The sequence below is a fragment of the Dromiciops gliroides genome, chromosome 1 (assembly GCF_019393635.1).
Source record: "Dromiciops gliroides isolate mDroGli1 chromosome 1, mDroGli1.pri, whole genome shotgun sequence".
Classification (NCBI taxonomy): Eukaryota; Metazoa; Chordata; class Mammalia; order Microbiotheria; family Microbiotheriidae; genus Dromiciops; species Dromiciops gliroides.
In genome coordinates, this window is record NC_057861.1 from 750736656 (window position 1) to 750750978 (window position 14323).

The window sequence follows — 14323 nt, forward strand, 5'->3', positions numbered from 1 at the left end:
AATGGTTTCCAAGTGGGATACCTTAAGTGGTATAAGTGTCTCCAGAAGGCGCTTGGGATTTCAGTTTTTCACTCTGGCCGTCAGCATTTTCCTCTGCCACCTGCCCATGCCCTCCACCTCCCCTGGGCTGTGTATATTAGAGAACCTCCAATGATGTTGGCTGAATGAACTTGACATCCAAGAAAGGGGGGAGGGGTTCAGCTTTCACTGGGGATGAGCAGGTCCTTCAGCAAGAAGGCGTGGGCGACTCTTCTTGAAGATGTCTCAAGTGGAATCACAACTGCTCGTGTCGGTCTGTTGTGACCATTCCTGAGTGCCCTACACAGGCCATCTTACCTTGGATCATTGGGCCCTAGATCTCAATCGGGATGAACCATGGAGGCCGCTGGGTCCCACCCTCAGATGAGGAAACTGAGACCCAGAAAATTTGCTCAAGGTCACCTGAGTACTGTCAGAGGAAGGATCTGATTTCAGGCATTTTGACTCCCAAAAGATCTTTATAGAATGCAAACTCCATGTAAAACATGGTGATAATTGCTAAAAGGGACACCATCAAAGCCAAAATGTAGATATGATTCGTTGGACAATGGAAAGATGATTGGTGTCAAAGGTCCCAGCTTGACATCTTCCTTCCGATGAATATCAATTACTTTGGTGATTGATTCCATCGGCTAAGTCTCTGATCCTCATCTCTCAAATGAGAGCATTGGACAAGTCGGCCTCAGAGACCCCTTCCAGGTATAACCCCATCATCATCTTACCACAAGAAATGACAAGGATGTCTCCCAGGCCGTTCCTTTTAAATCTGATTGTTAAAGCTGAATTCATATCAAACTAGATGTATGGCATACCAGAGATCTGAGGCAGAGAAGCTCTTCATTGGTGGGAGAGCAGGCTGAGTTAGGAAACAAGATGGAATTCCCATTGAGCAGACTCTGTGTTAGATGAGTGTAGGCAGGTTGGTTTTTGATAATAGCAGAGGGAAGGAATCAACAAACAAGGGTGTCAGAGATGTCCTTTATCTCTGCTCTAGGAAGGCCTGTAGTCATGTTGTCTTACACCTCAGCTGATGGCAGACAGCACTGGTAATTCACCAGCATGGCCAGAGACTGGGGTGGATGATGTGCCAGCAGGCTGCTGGGATTACTGATTTTCCCGGATTTTTTTTCCTTTTACCCCACTGGGTAAAGTTGTAAGAAGGAAGAGAGAAATCCATGAAATGTAACCAGAAAATATGGCACGGGGTTCTCCGACATTGGGGCAGTAGATGTTGCCGATGTGTGTCTTGAATAGACACTGCAGGTGAACTGTGATCTGAGATGCCAACAGAATAGAAGGAGGAGGAGGAGGAGGGGGAGTGGGAGGGGAAGGAGAGGGAAGGAAGAGGAAGAGGAAGATGAGGAGGAGGAGGAGGAGGAGGAGAAGGGAGGTCTGTGTTGTCTTTAGGAAAGGGTTTTCTGAATACCACCAAACTTTTTTGTGAAGGAAAAGCCCATTTTACTACCAATATTCTTCCTGGGAATATTCCAAATCATGGATCACCAGAGGCTCTGAAGCATTGATGTTGATAGTCCCCCACAGCAGAGGTATCAAACAGACAATAAAACATGGATAATGTTAATTTGTGGTTTTCTAAGTTACTATTCAGGCCAAAGGGTTCCTTAGGTATGTTTGGTTTACTCCCGTTTCTGCTTGAATTTGGCACCACTGACCTACAGGGCAATGGAGGGATGCTTGATGAGCGTGGTCAGAATAAAACATAATTAATTCATTAGTCAACAAGCATTTATTTATTGAATGCTGTGTGGCAATGCCAGGAACTACATGCACATACACACATACATACACGCACATACACACACATGCACACACACATACACACATACATGCACATACACATACACACATATACACACATACACACACACATACACGATTATACAGGAGAAACAGTGTAAAAGGTGTCATCAAATCAACAGTGATCAACTCAGCTCTTCTCAGCAACAGAGTGATCCAACACAATTCCAAAAGACTCATGATGGAAATTTCTCTCCACATCCAGAAAAAGAACTATTGAGTCTGAATGTAGAATGAAGCATATTATTTTCACTTTATTTGTTGTTTCTTGTATTTTATTTCTTGTTATTTTTCCTTTTGTTCTAATTCTTCTTTCACAACATGACTAATATGTAAATATGTTTAACATGATTGCACATATAAAATCTATATTTGATTGCTTGCTGTCTTGGGGAGGAGGTAGGGGAGGGAGAGAGAAAAATTTGGAACTCAGAATCTTATAAAAATGAATGTTAAAACTATCTTTACATGTAATTGGAAAAATACTATTAAGGAAAAATGTAATCAACGAAATATTTTATTCAAAAGAAAGAGAGGCTGGTTGTTTAGTAAGAGCTAGAGATGACTCATGGACTGTCTTCATGCTCTGTGATGCAAGAAGAAACTGAGGAAAGACCTCAGTGTATTGGGGTCCTTTGAGCTGAAGTTATGGTCAGACCTACAAAGACTCCCAAAGGATGGGCAGCCAAGGTTGGGTTGTGAGCTGTACCCTTGGTCAAATGCCCATATTGATGAAGTCACAGAGCCAGAGGAGTATCGGTGATGAGCCATCCATCTCAGTGACCACCTCAACTATTCACAAGCTATGCTGTAAAAGGTATAGATCAGAATTGAGTCATTGCATGGAAGTTCAACTACCTCAATGGTTTTCCCCAATACCACTTGACAGCATACTGGCTGATGATGCTTCCATGTCCCATTGCCCATAAGACAGGTGTAATTTGGTGAAATTCACCAGTTTCTTTTTCTTCTAATTTCACATTTTGAAGCCTCCATCCCCCCTTTTCCTTTACTTGGCATTAATCTATATTTGCCTTGCATGCTCATGATTCAAAGTTTTTTTTCTTGTCTTGTAGCAAAATAAAAGGCTTTCTGAATCTTAAAAGCCTGAAATTTATCTTGGACGTGTGTTTTCTGCTTATCCTGAATAAATTCCATGTATAACGGCATAAATGGTGCAGAAAGTATTTATGAATTGGGACTTAACATGTCACTGACACATTTTGAAGGGAGCTTTGTTGATCTTAGTGATGGGTGAGCTCCTTCTGCCAAGCCTGGCTGGAAAGGATGGCTTATAGGCCTAAATATCAGTTATGGAAGACGGAGACTCCCTGGAACCACAGGTTCTAATCAACAGGGTCAGATCCAGCCCTTCATCCGGGTGAGGGATTGCATATCACCAACTTATTCCTTTTCAGCCCTTGGAATGAAATCATAAAAACCAGGCTGTCTTTGTTCTAGGTTGGCTTTAAAAAGCCCATGATGGTTTGTAGAGAAGTAAGGGTTTGCCTCAGGGCCCCCTGGTCCAATTTCTTGGGACCTGGCTACAAACCCTGGATATTTGATAGTCTGGCTTATCCCTATAGTGTATTAGCACCCTATAAAAGTTACATTTCATTTATTTCAAGTTGAGGGCCCTCTCAAACAGCGCGGGTAAACCAAACTTGAACCTTTTGTGGTTGGAATTCTGTTTACTCTTGGCCAAACATTGCTTCCTGGTTCAAAGGAAAAGGCCTCTGGAGGGTCCTTGGAAATCCAATGGCTTTTAGAAACCAACATTTTGATGGGCTAAATGTGAATGAATCTGAAACACATAGATTAGCTTCCTCTTAAAATACTCAGGGGCCTGAAAACGAAAGGAAATCGTGCTTGACAAAATGCATTTTGAATGTTGCTTTACCCCAACTGTGAGCAAATATTGGAGGCATTTGCCAAGTCCAGGACCGAATTGGGTCTGCTCAGTCACCCCCACTTATAATAAAGAAGCTAAATAGTTTCTATAAAAGTTATGGGGCAAAACAACTGAATGGGGCCATTGGAAACTTGGTCATTTCTGAGCATTGGAAACAGTTTTTAATCAGTAGGAAACAAGAGTGGTCTTCCACGAGGTCCAGCTACAATTGAGGAGGTTCACATGGTTTTCTACGGGTTCACTGTCAGAACACAAGCAGACAAGCAAATGATTGTAGACTAGTGAAATCCCAATCATGACCATGTCTGCGTTTCAGTTAGAAGAGCTGCTGAATGCCCTTGAAAAGACCAGACAAGAGTTGGATGCTACCAAAGCTCGTCTCGCCTCAACACAGCAGTCCCTGGGTGAAAAAGAAGCACATTTGGCCAACCTACGGATGGAGAGGAGAAAACAGCTTGAGGAAATCCTGGAGATGAAGTAAGTGACAATGGCTTCCTCTTGTTTGATTTAGCAGAAAGTCCCATATCTTGAATATTCTATGCTTTTCTAGAGCTTGGTAGGGTCAGCAAATGGTGGGGGATGAGGAAATTCCCAAGAAAAAGAAAGAAAGAAATAGTAGGAAAATAGAAAAGTAATATGGAGGAAGAAAGGATTTGGAATGATCATTAAAGTCAGTACTCATAATCTCTTGAAATACATTTCTGTTTTCTGAAACTCTAATTTTGGTTCACGAGATAACATTTTTTCTCAATCTTATATATATATAAGATGAGTGTAGGCAGGTATTGCCTACATTTATGTATATGTACCTATGCATATGCATATATATGTATACATTTAGATATGGAGATACAATAACAGAAGAAGAAATGATATCTTGTGAACCAAAATTAGAACTTAAGGGAAAAAAAAAACAAAAACCTTTTGTATAGCCCTTTATCATTTGCTTTGAAGGTCATATTCATCAAGTTTGTCAATATATCTTTGGGAACAGATGGTCAGACTCTACGAGCATCTTTCTAGTTGAATCCTGTAGCTTGGGTCAAGATGGAACTTTGAGCAGATTCATTTCTTTGTTGTAACTCTAGAGAAAGCTAGAATAATGAAGGATCTTTCCTAATATCTGGTTGGGCTTCTCTTCTACAGAATATGGTCACCCTATTTGGTGAGCTATCTTAAAGCCATCAGAGACCTCAATCTCTATGTGGGCAGTTCCTCAGCCAAAGGAAGATATCAAAGCCAACTCTCTTGTGATCTCTTTGAGGGATTTATTAATGGAAGTAGGCTGATTGCCTTTGTTTAGGGAATTCCTTGCTTGCCAGCAGCTCATGTATAACTTCAGCTTTAGAAAGTTCCTGAGGACATTGAAGTCAGTCACATGATGGGCACTCACACAACTAGTGTGTTTCAGAGACTTAGGACTTTGGGATTAAGAGCTAGATCTGCCTGACTCCAGACTTGGCCTTCTCTCTGCCAGGCCACATTTCCTTTCATTTGATAGGATTTTGGTGGGGTCTGGACCTGTGGTTTCGTTTAGGAGCATCCTGAATACAGCAGGAACTAGTTTAAAATATAACTGGGAAAGAGGTTGACCAAAATAAATAAAAATACAATGCAACATAATGTTAATTTCTGGTTTTCTAAATGTGGCAGGCTAGGATCCCTCTCTGTTGGCATTTGACACCAGGGTACTAGAACCAGCCATTCCTCTGCTTTGCTGGTAGGATTAAATAAGCATATTACTCTTTCCTCTCATCCATAGAAACACATACATCATATATATGTAAGTGTGATTATGATTGTAAACACATATATAATTGGATTGTGCCACAGTATAAGTCTATGGGAGGTAAACTAGTTCTGTAATGTGTAATATATACAGTAGCATACAGAATATTTTATGCAAATAAGGTTTTGTATTCCAGGAAGGCTATGAAGAATCCAGCCTTGGACTTCATGGCTATGGAAGCCATTAAAAATGTGTCATCTACTTTAATAGAACATTTGGTGAAGAGTAGGGTTAATATGAAATTGAATTTATTTTTCTGAAACCTCTAAACCCTTTCTATTTCTGTGTTTTCCTACTTACTCTGGTAATTTCAGCTAGGACCTAAGGTAAAGAGAAATAGGACAACCTATTTCATTACATCCTATCTATAACCAGAACGTAGTCTCTGGATCTTTTTTTTAAGAGTGGAACTCTCTGAGATATGGCTCTCAGTAGAAGCACTGGCAGGGAAAGGTTGGGAAATAGACCCTTGGGGTAGAGGCAGGTGAGGGCTGAGACAAGAACCAATATCTTTTATTTCTCCCATAAAGCTTTGTTTCCATATGTTCTTTGGTATTAAAATGGTTCATCTTTTGCCGAGCATAATGACATAGCTAAGTTGATCGATTTCCCGGTTCCTTTTTTGAAAGGGGGGGTGGGCGGGAGGAAGGAAGGAAAGAAAGAAAATTGTTTCTGAGATAAATTCCATTTTATCATTTTTGAGGAGCCAAGTCAGGAAAAAAAAGGAAACTCACTTTAAAAAACAGGCAGTTATTGTTATTATTAAACTAAAATGTTGCCAAAGGAATATATGAGTATTCTCTCATCTCCTCCCAGTCTTCCCCATTTCTTTCCTCTTTCTCTCCTCCCACTTCTCTCCTTCATTCTTTTTCTTTTTTCTCTATTTTTTCCTTCCTTTCTTTTCTTTCAAGTTTAAGGATGAAGCAGAAATGAAGTAAAATATAATGTGAACCAGACAAGTGTCATAAAGTTGGCAAGGCTCGGCAAATCAGAAAATGATTTTGTGGGTTTAGTCAAAATACGTGAGTGGCTAGAAGGCTGACCTTCAAGTGCCCCAGTCTTCCTGGTGGACTTGATATATGGTGAAGGTTAAACACAGAAAATCTTGATCAATGAACAATCTGGAATGGAATCTTTTGAAAGAACACGCTAAACCCTTATTTTCTATTGACAGTCTCCATTTCTCCGAGAACAGACTTTATTTTTTTTTTACCATATAGCGATATATTATTAATAAAAGAATATATAGGAACAAATGGATTTTAATTTTAGGCATAAAATTTTAAAAAAAATCTTGCCTTGTATTTGTGATTTAAATCAATATGTTAATAATTGTGTGTAGAAGGAAAAATACTGGAGTTGTCAGAGGTCCTTGGTTCTAATACTGTCTTTGCCATTTGTTGTGTTATCTTGGATAAGTCCCATAACTACTTTTATCTATCAAATGAGAGGGTTAGATTAAATGGATTTATGACGCTAAATACACATTCCTTTGATTAGTCAGGATGCATTGATTTTTATCAATTTCCATTTGTTTGAATGGATAGATTCTTCCTCTCCTTAGTCATTTCTTGTAATTTTATGGGTCAGTATTTTGTCCCCATTGTGTCTCAGTTGTGACCACCCTTATTTGACCTTGTCAGAAATATCTCATTAGGAGTTAGAATGAGATGACTTTTTTTTTAACATTCTATTCTTATTTAAAATATCCTTTCAACCATTTTGGGAAATGTGACCAATTATCCAATGAAAATATACCATCTATTATAATAGAACATTTAGTGAAGATTAGCATGTATATTTTTTTAAAATTCGATTTGTTTTTCTAAAGTCTACAAACTCCTTTTACTTGTATGTTTCCCTACCCACTTTCATAATTTCAGAGAACACCTAGGGTAAGACCTCTTTTGGTGGCTTGCCATAATATTGCTGAAGTGTTTTTCATCTTTTACTGCCACAAAGTAAATAAAAACGTCCACTCTGCTTCCTTTGGCAAAAGGCAACAAGGCACGACTTTATTAGGCACAATGGAAAATGCATTCAGTATTTAACTTCCCCCAAAACTCCTTTCATAGCTATACTTGTCTTCATTTCTAGCAATATCTTCACTGTGTCTATACTATGGATCTGTAAGGGCAGATATATTAATTGAAATGACCTGTCATGTCAGTCAACCAGGTAGTTAGGTCCTTGAATAAATGTGTTTGACTGGCTTTAAAATAAAAGAAATGGAATGCTCCATCAGGGCTACCCTTAGCAAATATGGCTTCAGGTGCAAGAATTGGAAACCACTTCCTGTAATCCAAATGAAGTGAGCCCTCAAATCGTATTGTAATTCATGGTGTGAAAATAATGAAATCAATAATCAAACAAATTGATTTCTTCTGAGAATTAGTCACTATAGAGGTATATTTGCTGCTGAAAGAACAAATGAGTTAATTTTGGTGGAAATTTGGTAAATTTCTTTAAATTTAGATGTTATTGTGCTAAGCTTCATTGACTGCCTGAGTTAAACAACATGTGACCATGGTCACATGGTCAGTGACAATCACACAAACACATACACAGAACCTGTGTTTAGGGTTCAAATATGAACCCAAAGTTTTAGAATTTAACTCTAGAAAGCAAGTTCTCTGCACCGACAGTTTCTGTCTCATGGTTTCCTCTTAAATTTGGATATGGAGTGGATTCATCAAGATTATTATGTGGTAGTGATGATAGTAGAAGATAAAGTAATAATAATAACAACAACAACAATAATGAAAAGAAAGAGGCGCAAGGGTGGTGAGAGGACCATGACATTTGATCAACAGATTAAAAAGTTGTTTTCTATTTAAAATCTTCCACCAGCATAATAATGTCAAAAACAATTGATATAAATCAAGGATGAAGGTGAAACCTACAAATACTTTGCCCTGCTCCAGACAAGACCCATCAAGAATCAAGAACAATGACTACAATGGAATAAGAACAGGACCATAAAGGATAGTACTTTTCCCTATAATTGCTTTTATCTGAACCTTATCAAAAAAGGATGAGAAAAAAACAAAATAACACTTTTTTTGGGGGGGGCAGGGCAATGGGGTTAAGTGACTTGCCCAGGGTCACACAGCTAGTAAGTGTCAAGTGTCTGAGGCCAGATTTGAACTCAGGTACTCCTGAATCCAGGGCCGGTGCTTTATCCACTGTGCCATCTAGCTGCCCCATAACACATTTTTTTTAAATTTTTTGTTGGGCAATGGGGTTAAGTGACTTGCCCAGGGTCACACAGCTAGTAAGTGTCAAGTGTCTGAGGCCAGATTTGAACTCAGGTACTCCTGAATCCAGGGCCGGTGCTTTATCCACTGTGCCATCTAGCTGCCCCATAACACATTTTTTTTTAATTTTTATTTTTTGTTGGGCAATGAGGGTTAAGTGACTTGCCCAGGGTCACATAGCTAGTAAGTGTCAAGTGTCTGAGGCTGGATTTGAACTCAGTTCCTCCTGAATCCAGGGCCAGTGCTTTATCCACTGTGCCACCTAGCTGCACCCCCATAACACATTTTTAATAAAAAATAATTCACAAGAACTCAAATAATAAATGGGGGTCTTGGATGATTATCACAGAACAAATGGTTGCCCATAATTGTAAGCTGTAACATTGATACATAAAAACCCTTAAAACCAACTAAAAATTTTATCATACCAAATACTCGGAATATCCAAATTTCACTGAATGTAAAGCTTTCAATGCTTTACATACATAGGTTGTAGCTATTAAAGGGGGATGAGCATGTAGGAATGCCCTGTCACCTATAAGAATTATACTGAAGATGGTTTCGGTAAGCTTACTCATGATGGACCTACATAGTAATACTTTTATTCAGCTACAGAAAGCAGTTTTTTTTAAATCTACCTGTGAAACAGTCTGTAGAATATTCATTATAAAAGAATGACATGAAGATAGTGACTTGATGTAAGATTATTTCTATCTGAGCCCCAGTGAAAAAGAGGAAATGAAAGAGATGAGATGATAATTGGAGCAGCAGCAACCCCCACAGTGGTAGGAGTAGAGATGGGAGGAGGAATATTAGTGGTACTGGCAATGGTAGTAGGAATACTACCTTATATATTTTTAATCATGCCACATGTATTTTATAACCTACACATCTTTTTAAAGCCCAAATTGACTTAATACCCGAAGAGCCTATTTGCAATTGGTTTCTTCCATCTCCTTCCCTAAGCTGATCTGTTTTGTTTATTCAAATGTCTAGCAATCATTCCTTCATGAGAAGGCATGCCCTCCATGCCCCTCCCATAATTCAGTGTATTTTCATAGAAAATGTATAATACTTGGTTTTCTTTCTGTATCATTTCCTACTTCAATGAGCCCATGATTTTATCCATGTGGATCTCTCCCATCTGGTGGTTCTGATCAAAGCTCATCCTCACCTCCTCCTCCCTTTTGATTTTTGCGTCCATCTTCCCATACATTTTCCAGAGACTTCGGTTATCCCATGGATACCCATGCTCAAAACTGTCCAGCTTTCAACCCATAGTGCCACTTGATGGTAGGCTGACCTCTTCTTTTTTTTTTTTTTAATTTTAGTGAGGTAATTGGGGTTAAGTGACTTGCCCAGGGTCACACAGCTAGTAAGTGTTAAGTGTCTGAGGCCGGATTTGAACTCAGGTACTCCTGACTCCAGGGCCGGTGCTCTATCCACTGCGCCACCTAGCTGCCCCTGACCTCTTCTTCTTATCATACATGCCCATGACAATGCCCCTATGCGGCTTCTTGCAAACAAATGATTGGGAGTACTGTGCTGTCAGAATCTTGTTGCCCTCAAGCACTGCCCCATACTCCTTTGGGTCCCTGACAATTCTGATTCTTTGGAGATTGTGACATCTCATGAATTGGCATCTATGAGGGAATGCTGGTATTTAACAGGTAAGGTTTTATGTGAAGGGATAATTTGGGAATAACTGAGAGTACTGAGTCTTGTTCAACCTCTTCTTTCTATTTAATTGTGGATATAATCCTCTGTCCAGCTATGATGTCCATCCTAGACATAGGTATCAATGGAAGTACTGAGACCTGCCCACCCAGCTATGTTGCATCATATGGACAATGAGATTTCTTTATCCCTGTGTTTTTTTCTTTTTCCTTTGGGAATGGTTAGTCAGGTCTCTTTGGAGTGGTCATCAATCTCACAGTGAAGGTTATATTTCCAACACTTTTCTAGTGCATGCTTTACCTTTCTAGTGACACATTTGGATGGAGGTCAAAGAAAATACAAGAACCCATCAAGGTATGTTCAAGGATTGATTTGTAAGCTCTTTGGTAAAGAGGCAGCTACAGGGGCAGCTAGGTGGTGCAGTGGATAGAGCACCAGCCCTGGAGTCAGGAGTACCTGGGTTCAAATCCGGCCTCAGACACTTAACACTTACTAGCTGTGTGACCCTGGGCAAGTCACTTAACCCCAATTGCCTCACTAAAAAAAAAAAAAAAAAAAAAGAGGCAGCTACCACAAAATTTAGCAAAAATCATTGGTGGCATTATCATTAGCAAATCAACAAAGAGAAGAGTAATAATGAGTTGGCACAAAGTCTACCAATGGGTAATCCGTACTGCCCTATCTTTAGTTTCTGACATAGGCCCCTAGAGGGATTGTCTGCCCTATTTAACTCTAAACTCCTTGAGGGCAGGCACTGCCTCACTTTTATTTTTATATCCTCAGCATCTATCCCAGTGTTAGAAACATAAGCAGCATGAATTAAATATATATTTTTATTCATTCATCTTTCATTCATACTGACCACTAGCTTTTTTTACATTACTATCAAATTTGTGAGAACCATCTTCACACACGTATATTGAGGGTATCCTGGATGAAAACAGGAGTACCTTATATATATTAGACTCCTAAAATGTTTATTAAAATTTAAAGTAGAATACACGTGCTTTACATACATATTTACATACATATTTGAATACATAAATAAGTCTATATATGCATATATGTATAAATCAGTACCTATATCTATCTATATATCAACCTTCATCTTCATAGTCACAGAATTAATGAAAAGATGTAGATAATACAAAACTCATGCATTCATTTTTTCTTTCTTGATTAAGAATACTTTGGAGCAGTGGAACCAAGGTACTCCCTTAAAGACTCTTACCATGAAAGTAGCTCTGATACATATTCTAAGGTTTGATGAGATCCCTTGAGAGATGATGCATCCACAGAGATATCTTAGTTCAAAGATCCTCTGATTTATGCCTCATTCGATGTTGACATATATATATATATATACATACACATATATATATATATACATACATACACACACACACACAAACATACATACCACCAAATTGATAATCAATCTCTTTCTCTCTCCCCCTCTTCCCCTTCCCCCCTCCCTCTCTATGTCTTTCTGTCTCTCTCTGTGTCTCTGTCTCTTATGGTAGATATCCAGGAAATGGTCAATTCTCTTCTATTCCATTACATACTCATTCACATAGCACCTACTATGTGTCAGACGCCATGCTGGAATCTGGGAATTAAAAAACAAAACAAAACAACAACACGGTAAAATAGCCCCAGCTCTCAAGATGCACACACCTTCTCATATTTAATGTACAAACATTTCCTAAGGACCTACTATGTGCTAGGCACCATGCTGCAGTCTGGAAATTTCAAAGAGAAACAGTAAAAAAGCTCCTACCCTCAAGGAGCACAGAATGTAATATTTAATCAACAAACATTTCCTGAGGACCTACTATGTGCGAGGCACTGTGCTTATTTCTGGGAACATAAAGACCAAAAGTAAACTATCCTTGTGTTCAAGGAGTTTATGTCCATTCAGAAGAGGGATTTTCCAATATATGGTGAGGCCCTCCATATGTTTCAGTTCTGCTGATTGCATCAGGCCCCAGAGTATAAAGTTATACGTTTAATTTTTAAATATCTAAAGCCCTCTGCTAAAACATTCATAATGACTTAGCTTTGTTATGTATACTTTGATGCAGAAGATTTTGCTGAGAGACCATTATGAGCTTCATTTTGTATGTTTGGTTTTATTAATACCCATTAATAAACTTACATTCCAGGAACCAGACCCAAGTTATTTAATTTGTGGGAGATGAATTTGATATGTGTGGCTAAAGAGACCAGCATGTAGTGAGATACTGTACTTAGAATGTATCTGTGGGCTTTTGCTCTCGTGAATAAATCAATTTAAACTAATTTATGACTTCCAAAGGCAGGCTGAATAACTGGCCTTTACTGTTGGGTTATTTAATGCTGAATTAATATAACTTTTTTTTTTAGTCTCAACTTATAATCAAATAAGCTCAGAGTGTGCATTTGTGAGGTTTTTCTGTGATTTCCTACGATTACTTTTTGGACAACTTTCCAACATAGATCTGAATTCTTGGCCATGTGGTTGACGTCGGAAGATTTCCTCTTGATTATCTTCATTTAAATCCATTGTTGGTCCTTAGACAACGTTTCAGCTCTCTCTCATTTTGCGTCTCTGTGTGCGTGGAGTTCTTTTAAGAAGTTTACAGTAAGGCAGGGCAGCAGCTTTATCTAACGCCTTATTTCCTTGGCCTTTGGGATCTGGAAACCTTTCCAAAAGGACCATTCTTTAGATAAGTGACCTTCCAAGGAGAGGTAATGGGGAGGGGAAGGGGGAGGAAAGTACATTGGAAGAGAGTGATAAACATCAGCGTATTCTTCACTTTAGGTCAATGGGAGACAAGACAAACATTCTTCCAAGAAGGCCTCCAAGTGCATTGTAATTTCAGTTGAGTAAACCAGAGCCTGGAAGAACAGTTTAGGGCAGTGTTTATTTAATAATACTGAGCCATCTCTGAAGGAGTGGGGCAGGGCAATTTATACTTAGGGGAGAGGAGGGAAAAGATTATGAACTATTGTGTTCACAAAAAGCCATGAGGCCTTGCTTGTCTCATTGTAAAAATACACTGCAAGCTAAGCATCGGTTTCTTTCACTGTTTTTAAAGGCGAAACACTCATTTTCTTTTGACCATGAATTTTCTTTTTATAGAGTTTGGGTGCATAGGAAAATGTCAACATGCTTACTATACATATTGTTTGTTTCAAAATTTCTCAACGAGCCATTGAAGATGATTTAAATTCTCACTAGAAGGATGGAAATGTGAAAACAAAAATAATAGAAAATAGTTTATTTGATAACAGACACTGCCTCACAATATTTCTCTCTGTGTGTTTTATCTTCTATGCACACAATCTCTACCTTTAAAGTTTTGTGGTTGTTTATTCATTTCAGTCATGTCCAACTCTTCATGACCCTATTTGAGGTTATCTTCACAGAAATACTGCAGTGGTTTACCATTTCCTTCTCCAGCTCATTTTACAGGTGAGAAACTGAGGCAAATAGTGTTATGTGACTTGACCAGGGTTACACAGTAAGTGTCTGAGACTGGATTTGAACTCATGAAGATGAGTCTTCCTGATTCCAAGCCTGGTCCTCTATCCACTGCACTACTTGACTGCCTTTAGGAAAAAAAATAGTCAGAGTTATAAATGTAAGCAACAGTAAATTATTTATAGAACAATTATTTTTAAAATTAAAGGCACAAGGGGAGCTAGGTGGTACAGTGGATAGAGCACTGGTCCTGGATTCAGGAGGACCTGAGTTCAAATCCAGTCTCAGACATTTGACACTAGCGGTGTGATCCTGGGCAAGTCACTTAACCCCCATTGCCCTGCCCCCCCCCCCAAAAAAAATTA

General features: G+C 38.9%; 1 protein-coding gene across 10 annotated transcripts in view; it reads left to right on the forward strand.

The window, feature by feature from the left end:
- The window catches only part of ERC2 (ELKS/RAB6-interacting/CAST family member 2), a 1007143-nt gene that overhangs the window by 573706 nt on the left and 419114 nt on the right, over positions 1-14323 (forward strand). For all 10 annotated transcript variants that reach the window (XM_043976675.1, XM_043976679.1, XM_043976684.1 and 7 more), the window contains one exon: positions 4086-4246. In XM_043976675.1, the coding sequence (XP_043832610.1) occupies positions 4086-4246 (161 nt within the window). The remainder of the gene's footprint in view (positions 1-4085; positions 4247-14323) is intronic.